Genomic DNA, 25,134 nt, shown 5'->3' with positions numbered 1-25,134 from the left:
ATTCAGTAAAAAATCATATTTGTAGATTACAGAATGTTAACTTTTCATTAAATTGATTTCTCGAAAAATAAGGGCCCTTTTCTAACAACACTGAGGAGTAATGTAAGTTTAATTGTACATTAATGTTTTTGAACAGCTATAAGAAATGTATATTTTTAGCCAAATAATCTTTGGAAATGTGGCTTCTTTTGTTCAAGTTGTGTTGAATTTGAAGCAATAATCTATGATGAGGAGTAGTGTCATGCAATATCCCTTTGTGCTAAGGTTTTGATTTTAATGGAGCCTCAGTGGAGATTTTGGCCAGATTATTCGCCACAGGATGCGGGGAACATCAAAAGGATAGTCCAGTATGGGTTCCTCTTGTCCTGCTGTGAGAAGCTGATTCAGTACAACACTGACATCTGGCAAGGAGGTCATCACCAACTCCTTCAATCTCCTGTTCACTTTAGCTCTTCTCTTGAAGAAAAATGTGTTTAATTAGAGATGGCATATTTTATAAATATTTATTACTCTTTTAGGCACTGTAGTTGTGCAACCTGAACCAGTATGGAATGAAGATAAAGATAACTTTCGAGGACCTGAATTTAGAAGCAGAAATCCCAAGAACAAAATGGAAACTTCTAAGAAACGTGGAGGTAGACAAAATAACTGATAAAATTCTAATATTGCAATTTTCTTTGAAAAGTTGACCAAGTGATTGAAATTATTTTGTGTCTTGGCTAATAGAGAAGAACATGTTTGGCTTCAACTTAAAGTAGATAAATAAGGTTTAAAGCTCAGAAATAATAATAGAACCTGTGGTTGTTCTGTTGAAGAATTCAAGTACAGGATTTGGCCATTCAACCTCTCAGTTATGTTCTTTGAGATCATGATTTGTTAAGATTCTGTCACTAGCTATAATTGGGAAGAAATAAATCTGAATCTGTTCACGTGACATGGCTCAATGTCTTCTTAAAACCATCAGCAAAACCTATAAACTTCAGGTTTAAGATTTTTAAATGAGTGTCAGCGAGTTCTACCACAAAATCATTCTTCTGATTGGCCTGATTTTGATATTGTCCCCTTGTCCCATGCTCATTGCCAGCACAAAAGCATCTGTCAGCCCTATACTTTTTATAATTCACCTTTTATTTCTCTACGTTTCCAACAAATGGAAATCTCTCTCTTTGAGTTGAAAATTCTGGAATGATATTAGCATAAAGATGATTCTGTAATGGCCTGTTTGCATAAGTGAAATATTCTGTTTTAATTTATAGTACCTAAAATAGGGTACACAACTTTAGGTGTAAACAGGCCAGCAGCCAAATTTTCTGTTTTGGAAATACTTGTACAGGCAAACCCAAATATATGCTACTTCAATCAACGTGAAATTCAGTTACTGCGATTTGGAAAATTGACCATTTCCTTTTTTACACGTAATTATTCAGTTACCACGAGATCTTTCTGGAAATTTCTTGAAAACTCTAGTTACAAGTAGATCATGTGAATGACCCTAAATAAAATATGCACAAATGACATTCAGACTCTGTGTGCCCCCTATTAAATCTGGATAAAAGAAAATATGGAAAATAATCTGACAGTGATTTTAAAAGGAATAGTGTGAAGGAATATTTGGGAATGTTTTTGGAAGATATAGTGAAAAAAGTAGAGAAGATTACATAAACACATTTTAAAACAGATCTTATTTGAAATACTGGAAATTTCATATTCACAGTATCTACAGAAGTTATGAAGAATGCAATGTAGATTTCACAAGTGGCTGTTTATTGAAGTAAATGAATGGACTATTGTCTTTGAAAGCCACAGCAAGAGACAGTCCTGCTCCTAAAACCTTTTCACAGAAAGGTCATTGAGAGGTTATTGTTTACCTAAAGCAACAGATTCACCAAAAGACGAACTATTGTTTGCTGGAGAAGGTCGGGGGTTTTTGCAAGAGAGAGAGAGAAGGACATGCTGCCTGGCAATTTGAGTCTCAGAACGACAGAGAGAGACGGAAGGGAGTTTTTGATTGTGTGTGACACAGAAAGCTGTATCAAGCCAGGAGAAGCTGGTAGGAACTGAAACAGAAGCTCCAGAGTGGTGGATGGATGGAAGTGCTAACTGTCTGATGTTCTTCTTGGAATAAGTGGAACAGAAAGGAACTCTATGATAGCCTGAAATAAAGAGTTTATCTATCTTCTGTAGAACCCTGATGGGGTAAGTTTCATCAGCAAGATATTGAGGTGACTAATGGTGGTACCTCAGTTGTGAAATCCTGGAACCACACATCTCTCTCTGAAAACCAACAAGAATCTTCCTTTACCTTTCGAGCACCAAAGCCTGGTGAACTTTATACATTTTATATTCTGTGCACATTATGAAAATTGCCTGCAACCAGAGAACTTGGAAGAATGAGAAGTAAGATTGAACTGTGAACCCAAGAACCTTTCTTAAATTTACACACAAATTACATATTCGTGCGCTTAGAATTAGAAGGGAGTTAAGTAAATCGAGATAAGTTAAAATTTGATTCTGTTTTCATGTTTAAAGATAATTTTAAAACAACTTTTGTTTAAGTAACCATTGCCGTGGTGAATATCTATTGCTGCTGGGTTTTGGAGTCCTTTGGGTTCGTAATAGAAGAAAAACTTGAAGTTATTAAACGACGTGAAGATGGTGCCAGCAATGTGAAAATTGGACATAATCATGGTGACCCTGAGTCATTGGTTTGCATAATTTTAAGTAAGAAGCACGAAGCCAAAAACGAACACCACTTTGTACAAAAAAACATTCAAACCAAACCTTTCAACATCATTTCAATGCTTAAAGAAAAGGATTTCATGGGGATACGGAAAGTTTTGCTGCAAGTTTAAGTTGCTTTGACCACTTTAAACATCGAACAGGATGACACAACATAAGAATTACAGGGGAAGTGATTTAAAAAAAATACTGCTGAAAATTTTCCTGAAACTTTTCAAAAAGGATTTGAACTTGTTGAAGCCGCCAAGGATTTTTATCTAAATGTTGATTCTAACGTGGAAAGAAACATGGAAGTGCGCAGTAATTTAGAAAAGGCAGTCGCTAGCTATAAGAAATTGTATAATGAGGGGGAAAAAAATCAAAATTTGTGCAGTCAACTTTGGACAAATATTTTTCTAATAGTTTAGTTATGATGTAATTATGCAATAAATGAAAAATATCAATTATTTTTATTAACCTTAATTTTATGCAGGTAAAAGTTGCTTATAAAACACATTTTTATGTCTTGATATATGATCTTAAAGGACAGGGATTCATTGTAATTATTCCCGTGGATTCTATTATTACTTAACATGATTTTGTCTTGCGCGAGTAAATATTAGGACAAATTAATCGCATAAAGCAGGATTTGCTTGCACTGGCTTACCACTAATTTTTAATCTGATTACTATGTTTAGTGTTCTGTGTTTGGAGTTTTATACTTTTATAATGTTTGATTGTTCAGAATGACTGATCTTAAACTTGCCTGCACTTGCATTGCTGTAACATTAATCTTAAAAATAAAAATGCCTATCCCATAGTTGCTGTGTTTTATTTGACTCTTTGTCCAGTAGCTATAGAATGAGGACATGAAGCTTATCCTATTGCTTCTACCTGTTTTTAAACCCCATACAGAGGTTGGTTTTACTAGCCATATAAAGGATTTTGTTTGTGAATCTTCCCGTGACTGCATTCATTATTAAAATAATGAATTCCAAACATTAAAAAGTATTTTGAGTTGAGAAGCAAAATGGGAATTAGGAGAGAAATGATGACCATTTCACCACAATTTATTTTGAAAATTAACTGTTCATCAAAATTATGACCAAAGAATTTTTTGGGTGAAGACTTTCTGCTCTTTTAATTTTGCCTAAATTGCTAATATTGCACCTGATTTATGTCAACAGGAGATTTTGTTTCTAGAATTCTCTCAACCTAAAGTGTGCATTACAGTTATGTTCTTGAAATGTTTACTTTGGCAGCCATTGAACAAACATACTATTTAAATCTGAACTTTTCTTGACTAGATGAGAATCTGCATGGAATAGTCAGCTGCACTGCTTGTGGGCAGCAGGTAAACCACTTTCACAAGGATTCAGTCCAGCGACATCCTGCATTGAAAGTTCTCATTTGTAAGGTAAGTATTCTTAAATTTGTGTTTGTACCCTGTTCCAATGAAATATGAGCAACTACTTACGATGTGAAGTTCAAGAATTTAAAACAACTAAATTGATGATGAATCCAAGTGTGATTGAGAATGCTTCTGATTTCAAGAAGAATGGATTTGGGAATGAAGCCACAAATGCTCTAAATGAAATGTGTAGCTGAGATAGATGGGTGACTAGGGGGTAGAAGAATTGATGAGAGGGCTGATGACAGTTTTTTTTTATATTTAAAAACAACCCAAAATCTAAGTTGATTTTTAAATTATAAAAGAACATTATCTAACAGTGCATGGAGATCTTATAACCATATAACCATTTATGGAGAGGAAACAGGCCATGTTGGCCTTTCGAGTCTGCACCGGTTCACTGATTTTGTGCACCCTCTAATGGTCCCGTTCTTTTTCTTCTTAACCAAGGTCTCAATATCTCTTGAAAACCAAGGTTCCATACATCTTCCGTACATCTTACCTGTAATTCAGATCCTTTATATAAAAAAGTTAGACAGAGTTTAATTAAACAGGTCTTGGGTAACTTGCAGAAGCTGAAATGCATGTTTATAAACATTCTGATCATTTGATATTTTATTTGGCTGAAATGGGAAGATGAATTGTAATTATTATTCACATTGTTGAAGCATATAGATTTGGATTAGTTTTTAATTACAAGGAGCTGTTGGTGAGTTTGGATTACCTTTTAACTGCAGTGAAGGTAACATCCAAAGGCCAAGGTGATTCTGATACAGGTACACGATCCTTTATCCAGACATCTAAAATCCGGAAAGCTCCAAAATCCAGTATGTGGAGAGAGAGGCGACCAGGTGGCCGGCACTTGAGGGAGGCTGCCGGGGGACCAGCGCTTGGGGGAGGCAGCCGGCGCTTGGGGAGGGGGGTGGCCGAGGGACCAGCGCTTGGGGAAGACGGCCAAGCAACTGGAAGATGGTTGGGGTGGATATGGCAGCACAATTTGGGTGGGCTTTCCGAAATCTGAAATTCAGAACCCACTGCCCCCCAAGGGTTCTGGATAAAGGATCATATGCCTGTACTTCATAATGTTCATTATGCTGTAGAATTTGAAGTTCTGAATTTTTCTGGAGGAATGGAGGTGTGTCTACCAAAACCTAGGATGAGACTATTACTTGCATAACAAAATGAGAAGAAAAAGCACTGAGGTGCTTGATTTAAAAAAAATAGCCAAATGTTTAGACTCGGCAAAGCATTTTTTGACTGTCTTAAGAATGAAGTGTGCAATTAATCTTTTTTATTGGGATGCCTTCTTATTAAATTTCCCAAGACCATGTCTCTGATTGAAATATGTCTCTGTCAATAAGGACAAGGAAGGGTGTGTTGGTTTCAATATTATTGGTAATGCAGTGACATAACTGAGTTAAAGATTTTAATGATATATCTATTGTTAAAACTCTCTCACAATACATATGATGTAATCCTGTTATTTTGCAGAATTGCCATAAGTACTACATGAGTGATGACATTAGCAGAGATGTTGATGATATGGATGAACAGTGCAGGCAAGCCACATTTTATTTTATTGACTCATTGCACTTGCAAGCCAAAAAAAATAAACTTTGGTTGAATTGTTGGGATTGTTGGTTCCCTTTTTAAACATTTTAAAAAGAAAATTAAAACTTAGTTTTATATATAGGTACTCAAATTGTTTAATTAACAATACCAAAACCTTTCTGCACAAATAAATATGATGGAAAGAGCTAATTCATCTTAAAGGATCACGTATCTAGGACTCTGGATGCCCAATTGGTTAACTCAATTTCATGATTCTAAAGTCCATTATCAAGGATGACGTTTTGCTGCATTGGAAAACACAAGATGAAATCTGCTGGTCAACATGGTTACCTTTAACTGGGATCTTGCCTGATCTACACGTTGGAGGAAGTAATGAGCAGGACAGTCAAAGGATTTTGTTTGCTTAGATCGTCAGAAGGCCTTTGATAAGGTGCCGCGCCATGAGGCTGCTAACAAGATGGGACCCAATGGTATTATAATAAAGGTACTAGCTTGGATAGAAGATCGGCTATCTGGCTGAAGCTAAAGAGTAAAAGGGGGTCTTTTCTGGCTGGCTGCCTGCCAGTGACTAGTGGACTGGGGGTGAGTGTTGGGTCTGCTACTTTTCATGCTGTATATAAATGATTTGTAGGACAGAATTGATGGTTTTTTGGCCAAGATTATATGAAATGGGTGGAGGGGAAGGTAGTGTTGAGGAGGTAGAAATATGAGGTGAATGGGTGAAGAGGCAATGGAATACAGTGCAGAGAAATGTATGGTCATACATTTTGGTAGAAGGAATAAGCAAGTAGATGATTTTCTAAATGGGGAGATAATTCAGAAAGCAGAGTTCCAGTGGGATTTGAGTGATCTCGTTCTCGATTTCCTAAAGGTTTCAGGTTGCATCAGTAGTCAGGAAGGCAAATATAATGTTAATGTTCATTTTAAGAGGACTAAAATACAAGGGCAAAGATGTAATGTTGAAGCTTTATAGGCTTCAGTTAGACCACATTTGGAGTATTGCCAGCAGTTTTGGGCCCTTTAAGGAATGATGTATTAATATTGCTGAGAGTCCAGTGTAGGTTTACAAGAATGATTGCAGGGATGAGAGGGTTAACATGAAATGTATTTGATGGCTTGGCCTTGGGCTTGCTTCAATTTACAAGGATGAGGGGGGAATCTCATTGAATCATATCAAATATTGAAAGGTATGGCTAGAGTAGATGTGGATAAACCACGGCACAGAGAACATGCCATTCGGCCTTTCTAGTCTGCACTGAAACATCATTCTGCTGATCCCACAGACCTGCACCCATTCAGTAACCCTCCAGACCTCTCCCATCCATATATCTATCCAATTAATTCTTAAAACTTAAGAGTGACCTTGTGTTTATCACATCAGATGGCAGCTCGTTCGACACTCCCACCACTCTCTGAGTGAAGAAGTTTGCCCTAAACCTTTCACTCTAAAGCCATGACCTCTCATATTTATTTCCTATTTAAGTGGAAAGAGCCTACTCGCATTTACTGTCTATACCCCTCATAATTTTGTAAACCTCTATCAAATCTCCCTCATTCTTCTACGTTCCAAGGAATAAATTCCTAACCTTTTTAATCTTTCCATGCAACTCAACTCCTGAAGATCTGGCAACATCCTAGTGAATCTTCTCTGCACAATATTACTGATATTCTTCCTGTTGACCAGACTGAACAAAATACTCCAAATTTGGCCTCACCAATGTCTTATACAACCTCACCATGATATAATTTGATATATGAATGCTAAAATGGCAAAACCTTTCTTTACAACCCTCTCTATGTATGATGCTACTTTCAGGGATCTATTCCTAGATCCCTTTGTTTCTCCTCACTCCTCAGTGCCCTACCATTTACTATGCATTGTTAAGAGCTTAGAGGACCCCAAAACCCAGCAGCAATAGAAATTCACCAAGACAAATGGTTACTTAAACAAAAGTTGCTGTTAATTATCTTTAAACATGAAAACAGGATCACTCTAACTTCTTACTATTAACTTAAACTTCACTTAATCCCCTTCTAATTCTAAGCGCACATGTATGTAATGTGTAAGTTCAGAAAAGTCCTTTGATTCACAGTTGCTGTAGAACTGAATTCTCTCCCCCTTCCTCCCCCCCCCCCCCCTCCACTCTAGACCTCATCATCTGAGTTTGTTCATCTGTGGCTTTCCAAAACAATAATCCATTACTTCACAGCATGTCCAATTAACACCTACTTCTGAAGTCCTTATAGGCATTCTTCAAAGTTTGTGCAAAGGCACTCGGAGCCTGAACTGTCTGGCTTGACCAGAGCTCTGGCATTTTAAATGAAATTTGTTTTGAAGTGTTTGTATGTAACCTGCATTTTAAAAAAAAAACTGCCACAGTTATCTCCTATAAAACATTTCTATATACAATATAAAATATAACATAATCTGTCACAGTATGTCCTACCTTGGTTTGTCTGCATTAAGTTCCATCTGCCATTTTCTGGCCCATTTTTCCAGTTGGTGTCCAGATCCCTCTACAAGTTTTGAAAGCCTTCCTCTCTGTCCACAATGCCTCCAATTTTAGTGTCATCACCAAACTTGCTGATCCAATTTACCACATTATCATCCAGATTATTGATGTAAACAACAAACAACAATGGTTCTCGCACAGATCCCTGAGGCACAACCACTAATCACAGGCTTCCAGTCTGAGAAGCAATCATCCACTACCTCTCTGTCTTCTCCCATTCAGCCAATTTCAAATCTAGTTTACAACCTAGTGTCTAAGCCTTCTGAACTAAGCTCCCATGTGGGACCTTGTCAAAGGCCTTACTGAAGTCCATGTAGACAAGATCCATAGCCTTTCTTTCATTTACTTTCTTGTAACCTCCTTGAAAAACTATGAAATTTGTTAAGTCGAACCTAAAACCTGACTGTCCTTAATCTGCCCTTGGCTGTCCAAATACTTGTATATCTGATCTCTCCAAACACCCTCCATTGACATCAGGCTCAATGGCCTGTAATTTCATGGTTTACTTTTTTTTAAACAAGAGAAAACATGAGCACCCTTCAATCCTTCTGGCACCTCACCTGTAGATAAGGACATTTTAAATATTTCTGCCGGGGCCCCTGCAATTTCTATACTAGTCTCCCTCAAGGTCCAAGGGAATATTATGTCAGGCTTTGGAGATGTATCTACCTTTATTCGCTGAAAGGCAGCAAACACCTCCTCCTCTTTAATCTCTATATGTTCCATGCTACTACTGCAGTTTCCTTTCCTTATACACCATACTAGTTTCCTGAGTAAATACTTTTGAAAAAAAAACTGTTTAAGATCTCTCCCATCTCATTAGGCTCCAAACATAGACCATCACTCTGATCTTTGAGGGGACCAATTTTGTCCCTTATTATCCTTTTACTCTTTACATGCTTGTAGAAACCCTTCAGGTTTACCTTCAAATTATGTACCAAAGCAGTCTTGTCCTCTTTTTGCTTTCCTGATTTCTTTCTTGAGTATTACCTTGCATTTTCTATATACTCTTCAAGTACCTCATTTGCTCCTTGTTGCCCATATCTGCTGTACACCTCTCTCTTCCTCTTACCCAGATTGCTAATATCTCTTGAAAGCCAAGGTTCCCTATGAATGCTAACTTTAATCCTGATAGGAACATGCAAACTTTGCACTGTTGCAACCTGGACCAACACCAATAGAAATTAACCAAGACGATGGTGTCTTCAAAAAGATATTTTTATTTAATAACTATTAATAACATTTCTAACTTAACCCACTGTGCATGAGTGTGTGTATGTGTGGCAGGTCCCAAAACCATGATTGTAAAAAAAAAAAGAATCAATTTTTAAAGTTGGCAGTTTTGTGTTGAAACTCAGATACTTTTAAGTTGTTGCTCAAAAATAATTATAGGGTAGGTGTGAGGAATCAGACTTCTCAAAGCTCAAAAAATTCTTAGAGTTGTTTTCAGAGAATTGTTTCTTCATACGAATGATTTTTTTCTTGCATTGAGGCTCAGAAATTTTCTTCCACGATGATTTCACAAACCCAGCTAAGGGTTACATGAAGTGGCCATGTAGAAATGGACACAGTGAATCTGTGCTCTTTTCAAAGAGACAGCTGAAGTGGCCTTTCCTTGCCACGTATTTGTTTCTCCCATGGTATAGAGAATACAATAAGAACAGTACCTCTCTTTCTAGAGGCTACTGGTTTTCTGACATCAGATGTTTCTTGGTGCAATATTAAAGATGTATTTTCTGAAGTATTGAATTTGCGTGACCTCATCACTCACTTCTTTTATTTCTATCAAAACTTTATGAGCCAATGCCTCCGATCTGTTTGCTCAGACTACAAGCAAAAGCTTGCTTTGTTTAAACAGATGCCATCTCTCAGCAAACGTTATTGTCTTTCGTTTAATCAGATGTCCTTTTTTTCAGCAGAATATTGAATTAGCAGACTCTCTGTGTCTCAAAATTGTTTCTTAATAAAGCCTCTGCTATTTAAAAGGTTTCAGAAATATTCTCTGTGTGTCTTTGTTTCCCTGTTCACCCACACATTCCTTTACTAATAAATATATAATTATAACAAAAGATTTATCATAGCACAATTCCATCACATCACTCTCTCAAAATTTTGCCTTTGAAGGCATTCCACTTACTGAACATATCCTTGCCAGAAAACAGCTTGTCCCAATCCACTCTTCCTAGATCCCTTATCCAATTTAGAATATCAATTTGAGGACCAGACCTATCCTTATCCATAATTCATCATCATAGCTTGACTTCACAAATGAATATTTAGGAAGGCGGCTGTCCATGTCTTCAACAGGCTCGCTGGTGGCTGATGAGGCAAATGTGGGATAGACATGCCTGACCGCAGCGCTGCAAGAAAAATTCTGTTCTGGGCTTCGTGCTGCTGTATCACAGTTCTTCCTCCATCTCCTTTTGTTCTCAAAGGAGGAGACAAACTCGTGAATGGTGTGTCACCAGGCCATGCGATCGGAGCCTAGAGCAGACCACTGGCAGTGGTCAATGTGATAGGCACCCAGGGATTTCTTCAGAGAGTCCTTGTACCTCTTTTGGAGCCTCTCTCTTACGGTGACCAGTGAGAGTTCACCATATAGTGCAATCTTTGGCAGGTGATGATCCATCCTAGAGACGTACCCTGCCCAGCGTAGCAGCGTCTTCATCAGCAAGGTCTCAATGCTGATAACCTCTGCCTGTTTGAGGTCTTGAATGTTGGTGATGAAGCACTCCAGAGGATGTTGAGTGTGATGTGGAGGCAGCGCTGGTGGAAGTTGTAGGTGGTAACAGTAGGTGACCCTCCAATTGGAGCTGTACAGGAGGGTGGTCAGTACAACAGCTCTAAATGCACTGATCTTTGTGCCTTTCTTCAGATGCTTGTTGTTCCAGACACTTGTATGGCCTGCTGAATGCGCTGTTTGCCTTTGCCAGTCTTTTATCAACCTCTTCATCGATCTTGGTATCTTACGAGATGGTGCACCCCAAGTACCTGAACTGGTGGATTGTCTTCAGCTCAGTCTTGCTGATAGTAATGGAGGTACTTTTCCTGAGCTGCTGGCTGTTGGAGAATTTCTGTCTTTTTCAAATTGACTTCCATTCCAAAGAGCTTGGCAGCCTTCGCAAAGCAGGATGTTATACACTGCAGGGCTGTTACTGTATAGGCAACAAGGGCAGTATCATTGGCGATGAGTAGCTCCAATGTCTTGGTGTGGGACTGTAGTCGCTTCATATTGAATAAGCTGCCATTGGTGTGGTATTGGATGTAGACCCCGTCCTTGTTATCAAGGTCTTCTGTGGCCCTTTGGAGCATCATGCTGAAAAAGATGAAGGGAGTCGGCCACACCCTTGCTTTATACCGTTGCCTATTGAGAAGGGCTCTGAGAGGTTGTTTCTGATTTGAACACGCTGATCTTTTTGGGGGCATTCCAGTCATTCCATGATTTTCCACAAACCTTTCCTGTTCACGGTGTTTTACGCTTTGGTGAGGTCAACAAACATCACATATAGTCCCTTGTTCTTTTCCGTACTCTTTTCTTGCAGCTTCCTGAGAACAAATACCTTGTCGATGGTGCTCTTGTTGGTTCTGAAGCCATACTGACTCCCTGGGAAATTACTTCAACAAGGATGGTCACCAGTCTGTTCAGGAGTGCTCGTGCAATGATTTTTCCTGTAACGGAGACCAGAGTTATCCTGCGGTAATTGGAGCAGTCCCAACTCCCTTGTTCTTGTACGTGGTGATGATGACTGCATCACAAAGGTACTGTGGTAGTTTGCCTTGTTTCCAGCAGCAGCACTGGGCCCCCATGCTTCCAAACCTCTGCTGGGATTCCATTGACTCCTGTTGCTTTACCACTTTTCAACTCCTCTATGGCATTGATAGTCTTTTCTAGGGTTGGAATCTTGTCCAGTTACATTTTCTCTGGCGTTGTAGGATACAATGACTTGTTGAGTTTTGGACCATGTGGTTGGCACTGAAGAGAGTCTGGAAATGTTCCAACCACGGGTTCAGCATGGATGCCTTGTCTGTGCAGAGTGCCTGGCCGTCTGCACTGAATAAGGGACTCTGGACAGGAGTGAGAAGGGCCATACACAGCCTTCATGGCTTCATAAAACCCTCTGTAGTCACTGGTGTCTGCACAAAGCTGAGATCTCTGCGTGGTTGGTCCACCACACATTCTGAATCTCTCGAAACTGCACTGGAAATTGCTGCATACAAAATGAAAGGCTGCTTTCTTATCAAGACAAGATGGTTGGGCAAGGTGCGACTGGTGCGGATCTCTTCTTCGCTATCAATTCTTGGATCTCCTGGTTGCTTTCATTGAATCAGTCTTTGTTCTTTTTTTGTGGGAAAACCCTAGAACTTCTTGAGAGGTCTGTCATTTTTAGATTTTCCCAAAGCACTTCTGGAGAGGGGTTTGTTGGGAAACTGGGATCCTCAATCCTCGACTGAAGATTCGCCTGGAAGTCAGCTTTCACTTCAGTTGACTGGAGATTTTCAACCTGGAACTTATTCCTTGGAGCACCTCCTCTCTTTGGCTTGGGTTTGAAGTGGAGACTGAGTTTTCAGCAGACAAGACAATGACACTCTGTGCTGTTTATTACTTGGGTGAGTAAGACGTCCAAAGGTCTCTCTGGTGCACCAAGATATAGTCTACAAGGTGCCAATGCTTGGACCAAGGATGCAACCAGGTTGTCTTCAGACCTTTTTTCTATAATTAACTTGAAACTAATGACATTATGGTCACTGGATCCAAAATATTCACTTACATATACTTCTGTCACCTGATCTGTCTGGTTCCCTAATAGGAGATCAAGTATTGCATCCTTTCTCGTTGGTACCACTATATATTGATTTAGAAAACTTTCCTGAGCACATTTGACAAATTTCAAGCCATCCATCCCTTTTGCAGGGGCGGGAGAGTCCCAGTCAATATGTGGACTATCACAACTTTCTGTTTCTTGCGTTGGTCTGCTATCTCTCTACAGATTTGCTCCTCCAATTCTCTGACTATTGGGTGGTCTGTAATACAACCCTGTCAGTATGGTCACACCTTTCCGGTTCCTCAGCTCCACCTATATGGCCTCTGTAGATAAGCCTTCAGGGCTTTTGTGTAAGCACAGTTGTGATATTTTCCCTGACAAGTAATGCCACTCCTCCCCCTCTATCATGTCTGAAACAGCAGAGCCCTGGAATATTGAGCTGCTAGTTCTGCCCCTCCTGCAACTGAGTCTCACTAATAGCAATGATGTCATAATCCCAACTGCCAATCAGTCTACCTTTCCAACAGTACTCTTTGCATTGAAATAAATACACCTGAGAACATTTCTATCACGTACAAACCTTTGATTTCTATTCTATCCATGCAGTTGTTGCATGTCCTTTATACTCCTCACCTCACTATCTATTCTTATACTCTGGTTCCTATCCCCCTGCCACTCTAGTTTAAACTCTCCCCACCCCACCCCCCAAACAGAGCAGCACCAGCAAAACTATCTGCAAGGATGTTAGTCCCCCTCCAGTTCAGGTGCAAGCTGTCCTGTCAGAACAGGTCTCACTTTCCCTTGAAGATGCTTACAGTCCTGGGAGAGTCTAGCACCAGGAGGCACCATTCCGAATAAAAGGACATCCTTTTAGAACAGAGATGAGAAATTTCTTAAGCCGGGGATGGTGAATCTGGAATTTATTGACACTGATGGCTGTTGAAGTAAGTCTGTGGGTATATTTGAAGAAGTTGATAAGTTCTTGATTAGTAAGGGTATAAAATGTTATAGGGAGAAGCTAGGCGAAAAGTTGAAAGTAAAATGATTTGAATGGCTGAGCAGAGTTGATGGGCTGAATGGCCTAATTCTCCTCCAATTATTATGATTCAGACAGTTATTGGAACTTGGTGAATTCAAGCCTTGAACTTTGCCTTTATTGCAATTATAGTTTTTTAAATTTTAGCAAGTCCCAGATTTGATTTCCTTTCTTTTCCCACCAACCACCCCCTCCCCCCGTCAACATCTGAGTATGTGGTCGAAAATGTTATCTAAAACAACCAGTTGTGTTGGGCTACTCAATGTTTAATCTTAGAGTTGCAGTAGAGGACAAATTCAGAGGAATGGACAGGAATTTTGAGAGAACTGAGGATAATAGGATGTATTCTGCCCACTTTCATTCCAGTTAGATGACCTCAAGTAGTGAACTAGTAAAGCAAAGACATAACATACCCATTTAATGTGGAATTTCTATTTCAAACATGTCAGGAAATGACTGAAAAGTTAACAGCTGAGTAATCTTAAAGATGTGATGAAGTTTATCTTTATCATTCAGCACTTGGAAACAGCTGATTTAATGAGGGAGAGGGAATAAGATTTTTAATGTGCTCATTCAACGAACATAATGAATGTACTTAAGGTACATGTGGCTGACAAAGATGTGATTTCTAGCCATGTTCTTGTAGCTGTTGGCTTTGGTCATCAACAAAGGAAAACCATATCAAGAATCAAGATTATTCTTTCTTTGCAGTCTTGTTTTCGTTGTACTAACAGTTGTTCTTCTGTGCTGCAGATGGTGTGCTGAAGGTGGAAATCTGATTTGTTGTGATTTTTGTCACAATGCATTTTGCAAAAGTTGCATATTGCGCAACCTGGGTAGAAAGGAACTATCCAATATTATGGATGAAAACAAAAAGTGGTACTGCTATGTGTGTAATCCGGAGCCTTTGCTGGATTTGGTCACAGCTTGTGACAGTGTATTTGAATGTCTTAATCAACTATGGCAACAAAACAAAAAGAAGAAAGACTTTGAAAAGTTTAAAATTGACAATGAAAAATGCAAGTCTCCAGGCCTTCATGACAGTGATAAATCTGTAGATCATGATTTTAAAAATACTCAAAGAATTTCCAGTAAAGATTGTAATGGACAGGAAAAAGATGCAAGTTCATTGAAGACCCTTTCTTTGGGATCTGGAAATATTACATATTCTTACAAGGCATTAAAAGTACCAAAAGAGCTTCTGAAGAAGGCTCGCAAGCTAATTGATACAACAGCTAACTTGAATATTAGCTTTGTTAATTTTTTAAAACAGAAAGACTTGGGTGAGTCTCAACCTAATGTAAACATGAGACAGTTAAAAGCTTTTAAATCTGTGCTTGGTGACCTAAAAAAAGTACATCTTGCATTGGAAGAGGCTGTCGATCAAGAGATTCAAGACTTGGAAATTGAACATAAAAACTCCACTGAATCCTTACAAAAGTGTGTAATCAAAGTCGAGGCACAAGAATCCACTGAAAATGCTAATTGTTTATTACCTAATGAGACAATTGTAGAAAATTCTATTTCAGCAAAAGTCAAATCCGATCAAATGGAAGTGCATCTGGCTTCAAGTGAATCTGATAAGGCTGCTGAAGATGAAAAGGTCATATCAATAGAAAAAACGGACACATTAGTGTTGAATTCAGCAGTTGACAGCATTGAAAATGACCGTTTATTGTGTGATCCATTGATCCAAAATGAGTCTGGTGCTGCACACGCAAATACAGAAGTGGGACTTGAGTCAGAAATGGCAGAAGCAACTTTGACTAACAGTTTAGATGAACATGTTTCTTCAGTAACTGGAGATTTGTTTGAGGCTTCTCACTCATTGCTACAAGATCTGGATACAATGAATAATTCTGCAAGTCAAAGCACAATGTTTGATGCTGTGTTATCTAAGGCACCTGTCGAAAGTCACAATAATTCAGGAAAATCTTCAAAGTGTGACTCTGATTCTAGTGTAAAACATTCAGAGAAGTGTGAACTTTTAATAAAATTGAGCCCAGTTTCACTGAAGAGGTGTAAGAAGAAATCATCTCTTAGTGTACGAGGAAAAAAATTGCTGAAGCGGAATAAACAAAGTATAACTGAGGCTGAGGAGGGGGTTAGGAGCGGGGTTGAGGAGGAAGGTGGAAGCGGGGCTGAGGAGGGGGGTGGGAGCGGGGCTGAGGAGGGGGGTGGGAGCGGGCCTGAGGAGGGAGGTGGGAGCGGGCCTGAGGAGGGAGGTGGGAGCGGGCCTGAGGAGGGAGGTGGGAGCGGGCCTGAGGAGGGAGGTGGGAGCGGGCCTGAGGAGGGAGATGGGAGCGGGCCTGAGGAGGGAGGTGGGAGCAGGGCTGAGGAGGATGACGGGAGCGGGGCTGAGGCTGCAGGGAATGGTGCGAGCGGAACTGAGGCAATAAATGATGGTGATGCTTGTGAAGTGGATAATGGGAGTGGCGTTGATGTCGCATCAGAGTCTGATGGAAACCATGATGGTGGGGAAGATAGCAGGAGCGATATTGCAGAAAATGTTGGTCAGGTTGATGCAAGATTTGGGGATTGTGTCAGTGTTGCTAAAAGCAAAAAGATTAGCGGGCGCTCTCAAAGGAGCAATGCAAAAGTTTCAAAAAAGAGAAAGAAAAAATCTATTGCAGAAAACGTTGAGAATGATGCTGCAAATGATGCATCAGTTTTGTCAGAGGACCCTGATACAAAGCGGTCTCCTCGCATAAAGACTACGCCCCTTCGACGTCCTGTAGGTACAGGGATTGTCAACTCTAGATCTGAGGAAGATACTGATAGTGGTGGTGGCAAGAAGCGCAGGAAAACAAAAAATAAAACTACGGACAATGAAAAAATGCATTCTTCAGGAAAGGTCCAGGCTGGCCGATCAAAAACATCCAATAAAAGTGTTAAGTCCGAGATAGAATCTGACCCTGGTAAATCAGATCCATCTCATAAAGCTGATGTGCAAGCTACATCTGACTCTGATGAGACACCAGAAGTACTGAGGAAGGCAGCAACAAAACGTGATAGTTCATCTGATGCAGATAATAAAGACAGTGATTCATCCCAAAAAATTATTAAAAAGGCAAGTTTGTTTGGTCTGAGAAAGCGAATGCCTCGAACGAATAACACAGACAGTCTTAAACGGAAGAGGAAGTGCTCATCCTCCAGCTCAGATTTTGGTGAGAAGGAAAGAAAAAGAGCGAGTAAAAGAACTAAAGTTGCTAATAAAAAAAGATCTCGCCATTCTGACTCATCCAACTATGATTCTGACCTAGAAAAGGAAATAAAAAACTTGAGTAAAATTAGTGCAGCAAAAAAATCATCTTCAATGAAAGCAAAAAAGCAGGCAATAGCGGAAGATGGGACTGTTGAGAAACTTGCTGCAAACTCTGTTCAAGAAAAGGCAACCAGATTAAAACGCATGAAAAGAGCTGTGGAAAGAAACCAAACTTCTTCATCGTCGTCAGATGGTGATGCAGCAGATGAACAAGTTGACAAGCATGATCTTCCTGGAGAAGGAAGCAGTGATGAGCAAAAGATAAAGCCAATCCTGGAAAATGTTGTGCTTACTACTGGATCTGGATTTTGCCAGTCATCGGGTATGTGAATTTTTGTTGTGGGTTGGTTTTGTACATTGTTTTTATGTTTTCAGGGCATGGTATATTTAGTTATTAATGTTCTCTTAAAGCATTTAATAGGCAAGAATTTAAACTGAATGTTTGTCTTGTAAAGGGAGCTTTTCTCACATTGGCCTTCATCAATCCAAGTATTGAGTATTGGAGTTGGGATGTTATGGAAAAGTTGTACATGAGTGAAACTAAATTTGGAGTAGTGTGTGCAGTTTTGGTCACCTAACGACAAGAAAGATATTAATAAGATAGAAAGAGTGCAGAGAAGATTTACTGGGATATTGCCTGGACTTTAAGAACTGAGTTGCAGAGAAAGATTAAACAGATTAGGACTTAATTCCCTGGAGTATAGGAATGAGGGGAGATTTGATATAGGTATATAAAGTTAAATGGTATAGACAGAGTATATGTAAGTAGGCTTTTTCCACTAAGGGTAGGTGAGTTAAAAACCAGAGGATGTGGGTTAAGGGTGTAAGAGGAAAAGTTTAGGGAAAACATTAGGGGGAACATCTTCACACAAGAGAGTGTAGAGCGAGCTGCCAGCTGAAGTGGTGAATGTGGGCTCAATTTTAACATTTTAAGAAGGATTAAGACCAGGTACGTGGGTCGGAGGAGAATGAAGGGCTTATGGACTGGGTGCAGATCAGTGGGACTAGCAGAATAGTAGGGTTGAAAGGTCTGTTTCTGTGCTCTAATGTTCGATGGTTTGGAAGATAATTGTTTAATTTTAATTAAGCAGAGGGAAATCCCACATGCCAATGAAGGGTGACACATAATGCATGCTTTATGTCTATCTGGCAGGAAGCTGAGAGTTGGTTATAAATTGTAGGTCAAGAATCCTCTGGCGTTTTGGCTCAACATCGGCTGTGCTCTTCCCACTGGGTTTAATACCAACTCCAAAAGTTAAGGAAGTGTTTTGGCATGCTATTTTAGCCTCTGCCTTGTTTTGTTGAGACAATGGTGAATAATTTGTCCTGCATTTTCCTGCATGCTGGAAATTCTCCACAGAGCAGTTGGGCAATGAACAAAGCAGATTGTCCCAACAAATGCACTGCAATTTTGAAATTAATATTAATTAACTTAGTCTTGTCTTACAGGTGATGAAGCAGAAGACAATTCAAAAAATGTCACCCAGTGTGCCAGTGATGATTATGACGACGATCCTGAGAATAGGTAATAATTTCTACGTTGTGGACTTTACAAACAATACAAATGCAATGCGTAGTAAGGGCCATTTCTTTAAGCAACATAACTTAATGATGCTACCATTTGTCCCCTTTGTTTTAAACAGAAACCTTGATTTTTTTTTTTGGTCAGGTCACGTGGAATTTCAAGCATTTTAATTTTTTCAGTTTATTTAATAAATCCTTTTTGTAAAAACATACTTTGTCCAATATTTTTATTTGAAACTGCATGGTTTGAATTGGTAAAATTGAATTTAATATTCAGAACTAATACTGTTGTTTGTCACAGAGTCTTAGTTGATTGTGCATGTTTTCATAACTATAAAGATGAAATTATTTGGACATGAGAAAATTTGTGGTTCAAAATGTTTTTGTGGTGTTTTCTAACTCTTCATTAGATGTGGTTACATCATGCCAATAAAATTGGCCCAACTTCAGCTTGTTGCTAGATTAAGGCATTGTTTTATTTGTGGGCCAGTGCTTTTTAAAAAAAAAAATTACTAAAGAGTACGATATGTATCTATACTGAGAATTGTCTTATAAACTTGTCTTTTTTATCTTATTTATATTTAAAGATATTAGATTGTTAAATAAGCTTTTCTAGAAGGTGAAGAAGATTGAAAATAAAGGTATCACTTGTTAATTCTGATGTTGTTTTCAAGGGAGGTGACTTGGTCATAATGAAAGCTATTAATACCGATAATCTAATTAAATACATCATGAGAACAAATTTGGGGAAAGCCAATTTGGATCAACAAACCTAATCATTTTTCAAAAAGTATTTTAGCAATCGTACTTAGAATGTTGTTCCATAAATGCAGAGCTGGATGTGGGACTTTTGCTATTATTTATTTACAGGCCCACCTAAAATTTTATTAGGTAGTAAGAAGGAGAGTTCTGAGTCCCTGACTTCTGAATGTGGGTCCAAGACTGTTTAGAATTCAGAATTCCATTTGAAGATGTGCATTTTCTAATATATTCCCCAAGGATGTTTATCCAGATATTTTGGAGAGACCTTTGATGTTAAGGAAGCTAAAAGATCATTCAATTGCAGTTTGTATTAGTTGGGGCAAATTTTAAAACAGGCTTCCCATTGGGTAATTGGTAGGTCTGGATGTTCTGACATCTTGCTACTTATGGTTCTTGAGGTTATTTATCAGAATCACCAAATTAATCAAAACTGAATAGATAAATACTTCTCACTATGCATACATACTCTTTAAACATTATTTCTTACTTATCAAATCACTGATTTAAATGGTCAACAAAAGAGTTGCTTAAGGTACAAAGTAAATAAAGAAATAAGCTATTATTTGATGCAGCTGGGTGCAGGTACAATGCCCCTTATCCGAATACCCAAAATCCAAACTTTTTTCATCTGTGCATAATAGAGTTCAGAAATCCCAATTGGAGAATGGGTCGTAGCTGATGGAGGTGTAGTTTTTTTTCCAATACATGTCTACTTCAGTTAATTTTTGCAGATGTAAATATTTGTATTGTAATGTGAATGAATGCATTTTTTTTTAAATAGTGTTCCAAAATCAAAAAAAAAATCCAAAATTCGAAACACTTCTGGTCCCATGCATTTTGGAGAAGGGGTTCTTAACCTGTAACAATAGAATTATAATTGTCCTTCTGGTGGGATATGAGACTTTGAATGCATGATGACGCCATATAACTTATTGACAGCCATAAGTTTATGTTCCATTTTTACATTCACCACATTAGGACGTAGATGGGCAAAATGATCCAAAATATAACTTGGCATTCTTAGCATAATTTTGAAATGGTTATGCAAATTTGAGTGTAGTCATTAGTGTCTTGTATGCTGCCAAATACTGTCAGGTATTAAACATTAATATTTTGTGTGGAGAATCAAAATAATAAAATGATGCTTGGAGCCACTCAATTAAAATTAATTTTAAGGAAACAAAAAACTGACTATGTTTGAGATTTGACACACCCAGAAGACTTTGTGGGGATGTGAATTAAACCATGTTAAAATTAGTACTGTATTCAAATGGGGCAGTCCATCTTCCATAATTTAAAATCAAGCTTAATTGAATATGAGTTAATTATAGCCATGGGCAGTTGTGCCAAATAGTAAAAGTGAAAATAGCTCAATTTAAAAAATAAAAATAAATTTTGTGACTTTATCAAAGCTTATTGAACTTGTTCATGGAGCTGCTTCGGCAGATTTTTAAAAACTATTGCTGGATCATATTTTCCACAATCTCAGATTTTCCTTTGTCTGTTAACTGTATTTCTAGACACTATGGTGTTTTGTTTTCTAAATTATGTTGGACTGTAGTTCTTAAAAATATTACCATTAATGTCTAATATAGGGTACAAAGATGCTGTTACTGTTTACAGAAGAAAATGAATGAGACCCATTTACTGCTGTCCAAAGTGAAATAGACATGCACTTAAGACTTGTAAGCAGATTTTTTTACCTAGCTAAATTTTATCTATCTGCATCTAACAATCAATGAAGATAATCATCAATTGGGTAAAATAATCAGTGTTCTACCATACATCCAATGGATTAAAAACCTTGAAGCAGAAACAATTTTTACATTTTCACATCAAATATTTTGTAATTTGTTTTCCCTGATCAAATAGAAAAATGAGGTTGATCATTTCTTGGCTATAATTCTTTAATTAGGATATTGTCAAAATCAAAGATAATTAGTGTTCTACTTTTGAGTTGTTTTCTGATGTTCAAGTAGGTTTTAACGAGGTTGTTTTTTTTTAAAAAAAAGAATGAAAGCAACTTTTAAAACATACCAGGCTCATTACTTTTGACCTTCTAATAAACTAGAGTTCAAAGTTTCTCTTAACATTTGTGTTAGAAGCACCCTACATTTTCAAATGTATAAAAGTACTTGAATAGTTGACAAATTTACATTATTCTTACTTGTAGAGTAAGCAATTATCTACTTCTAGATCTGCAGAAACTAAGTCTAGGTACAAGTCTGATTTTATTGTTTGGCCATTGGCAAATGTTCACTGCCAAGGAATGTGAAGAATTCCAAACCAAAGTGTACTTCCATGAATGCTGAATTAGAATTGAACCCAAATAGTTGTTTTCAGTTGTTGCTATCTCTGGACTGGCAAAAGTAAATGCAGAAATATATTTATTTAGTCTTGATGGATTTTTTTTTTCCCCCGTTCATCAAGCTCCTACAGTTTAAATTTCTTGTCCACATAGTTGCTGTGATTTTGTTTGCATTTCTTGTGGTGACAAAAATATAGACTCTTCTGTTGGAGAATAATACTGTATTTTCCCTTGGGTATTGGAAATGTGGATGTGAACCTGACATGTAAACAGGTTAGAATAATAAACAATATATTGACCAAATCTGATGGAGCTCAAAGCAAATGACTGCCTCCAGTTTCTTGCATTCTTTTTCTTCTGTTTCTTGTCGTAAAATGTGAATATTGGGCAGTAAATTAAATTTAAAATTGCAGTACAATCTGTGATCTTATTGAATTGTGGATAAGGCTCAAAGGCCAAGTGCCTACTTATTTTTTTTTATTCGTGTTCCTTATGACCAGAGGCATGATTTATTGACTTTCATGGCAGATAGGGCACTATTCTCTTACTTGACTTTGCTTTGGCATTATTGGTATGCTATTGCAATATTTGGCCTATACCAATCATAAAACTGATACTAATGAACTTTGTGAATTTAAGCTAATATGTTGAAGCCACCAAAAAGGGCCATAAATTATTTTTCCCCTCTTGATCAGTTTTGTTAAAGAATTCATAGTGGTGCTGTGTCCTGATGACACAGAGTATCTTGTCCAATGAAATGAATGTTTCTCAATATTTACCACTTCACCTCATGTGGTTCAGTGAGTTGAGATGGCAGTCATGAATATAAGCATGCAAATTTGAGCATTTCAATGGAGCAGTGTTGTATTTTTAAATGCCATACTTGCTTTCCAGCAAGATTAATTGATAACAAATTTTATAATTCTACTTGAGTTTTGGCCATTTCTTTCCTTGCACCCCTCTTATAACAAAGCAATTGAGGAAAATATAGGTAGTGTTTCCAAGATGTGGAAGTAAGTTTGCAATAATGAAAGAGTATGGTAGTGGAAGTGCCATGCTTTGATTCTGAAAGGAAGTTAAATATTTGAACTGTTTGAGGCATACAAAAATTGGTCAATATTGCTTTTTTGATAATCCCATGTGAAACACTATGAAGTTGAAAGTGCTTAAGAAATATTAACTGTTAAAATGTTCAAAAATTAGATTTAACTATTGAATTCCTCTGATTCTGAGAGTAAAGAAAAAATTTGATATTGGTAATGTATGCAAATACGATGGTTTTTTATAAAATGTGATACTCAACTTGCTTATTTTTCACCTGAAAGATAAGAATACACAGCCAGAGACCAGACTATATGATGAGATAAGAAAAAATAATTACCAAATTTGACCTACTCAACATGTATTTAAAATTTGGTCATGCTATGGTTGAGAAATTCCAGTTATAAAGGACTTGAAATTAAAATCTTTGTTTACTGAAGAGCTGAGCTATTTGAGGGTTGAGCTGTGAAGTAGGATTTCAAGATTATAAAGGCAAGTAAGGATAAATTGGATTTATTAGTTGAAAAGATTTCTCAGAAATTCATGCTAATATAAGCATTCAAAAAGGGAATTGTAACATATTTTTCCACATAGTTGTGATTAGAGAATTCCTGGCAATGCCTTTAGATTATTAAATAATTATCTGGCTGGAATTAATAAATAATGAATGATTAGACTTTAAAGGAAATGGCTTTTTTTCTCTTGTAACATGTGGTGGTTCATGATATCAGCTAACATGGTTCTATTTTCTATGCATTTACATATTATTTGGGGCCCTAAATAAAGTACTTCCAGATTTTCCTTCATTGTGGTAGGGGCTGGGCATTTAAAAAGGAAAAACGATGAAAGTGTACATTTCAAATTTTTTTTAAATGTTGGTTAAGTTTTCAAATCAAAATTATTAGTCCTTGGAGGAGCAACTTTTCATCTAGAGAATGATTGCATCTTTGGCTTTTACCTTCTCGGTGCACAACTTTTCTTTCATTATTTGAAAGATTGTTTCAGATATGTCTAAAAAATTTATTCTACAATTCAAGTGTCTGATTAGATCTGTAGAAGTCAAAATGTTGATTGAAATATTCAATACTTAAATTTGCAAAAATACAGTACCAACAGCAAATACAAGTTTGAGTTGTTTTACCATAAATATTCTGCCTTAATGATTTTTATCAATATTCGTATTAGAATATCAATATCAAAATTTCAAATAGAAGCTCTATTTGATATTAAATGCATTGTTGAAAATTATGATTCTTTATTAGATGAATATGCTGTTAATTTATAATTTGAAATTGATATTTGTAAAAATACAAGCAAATTGTTTCAAATCATAATTTCTGGTGTTGAGTGCTGTAAACTTTGCAGCTATGTATTCAAGGAGTTATTTTCTGTTACAATAATTATTTGAGGTGGTTGTGCTCTCTTGGTTCAGTACCCATTCTTATGGGGAAAGTATGGATATATTCCTCATCTATTGCCTTCTGCGGACTACTCTACAGCATTCTGTGTAACCTGCTTCTTGAAACTTGAAGATTAGTTATGTTAACTTATAAAATTGAATTTTTAATTCAATTATATAAAATATTTTGTGCATTTGTATAATGCCAAGATGAAAAAAAGTTATCTTGTGAAATATAGTAATCAGTTTGTGGTGAAATGCAGCAAAGGATTGAGTACTTTGAAGTTCTTAATTAAAACTTGAGGCTTATCATGTCACATTTTAGGCAATGCATTTTACACAAGCAAAATGAATTGTGCATATTGAATTATTGTCAAGTAATTCCAGTGAATTTCTTTGATACTTCAATATTTGTATGTTGTGCTGTGTATCTGCTGCTTGAATTGCATCCTTTTTTTTGTAGTCAGAGGTTGTACCTTAAAACAAATTTGTTTCCGTTCAGCCTGTGTTAAAGATGATATTACAGGATTTTGGCAGTAAACTCAGCTGCTATGTCATTCCTTGTGAATATAGAAATTTTTGCTGTTTCTTCATGGGTTAAAGTTGCTGTCCTGAAGTAATGAAGTTGAAAGGGGAGGGAGCCACATTTCTATTATTTTGCACGTTTAGCCTTTGTATAATGGATTTGCAAGAAGGAATTGGCACAGAATCCTTGATTTTTGAAATGGGTTTGCTACCGGAAGTATTCAAATGATCCTGAACTAAATGGACGATGATGGGTCAGTTGACTGAAGAATTACCACTACATTTGTTGCCCAGTGT

General features: G+C 37.4%; 1 protein-coding gene across 7 annotated transcripts in view; it reads left to right on the top strand.

The window, feature by feature from the left end:
- The window catches only part of atrx (ATRX chromatin remodeler), a 146,013-nt gene that overhangs the window by 34,140 nt on the left and 86,739 nt on the right, over positions 1-25,134 (top strand). For all 7 annotated transcript variants that reach the window (XM_069892819.1, XM_069892818.1, XM_069892822.1 and 4 more), the window contains 5 exons: positions 519-635; positions 4,026-4,135; positions 5,621-5,688; positions 14,767-17,600; positions 18,728-18,803. In XM_069892819.1, coding sequence (XP_069748920.1) covers positions 519-635; positions 4,026-4,135; positions 5,621-5,688; positions 14,767-17,600; positions 18,728-18,803 — 3,205 coding nt within the window. The remainder of the gene's footprint in view (positions 1-518; positions 636-4,025; positions 4,136-5,620; positions 5,689-14,766; positions 17,601-18,727; positions 18,804-25,134) is intronic.

The sequence above is a fragment of the Narcine bancroftii genome, chromosome 8, assembly GCF_036971445.1.
Source record: "Narcine bancroftii isolate sNarBan1 chromosome 8, sNarBan1.hap1, whole genome shotgun sequence".
NCBI lineage: Eukaryota > Metazoa > Chordata > Chondrichthyes > Torpediniformes > Narcinidae > Narcine > Narcine bancroftii.
This window is presented reverse-complemented; position numbering and strand designations above follow the sequence as displayed.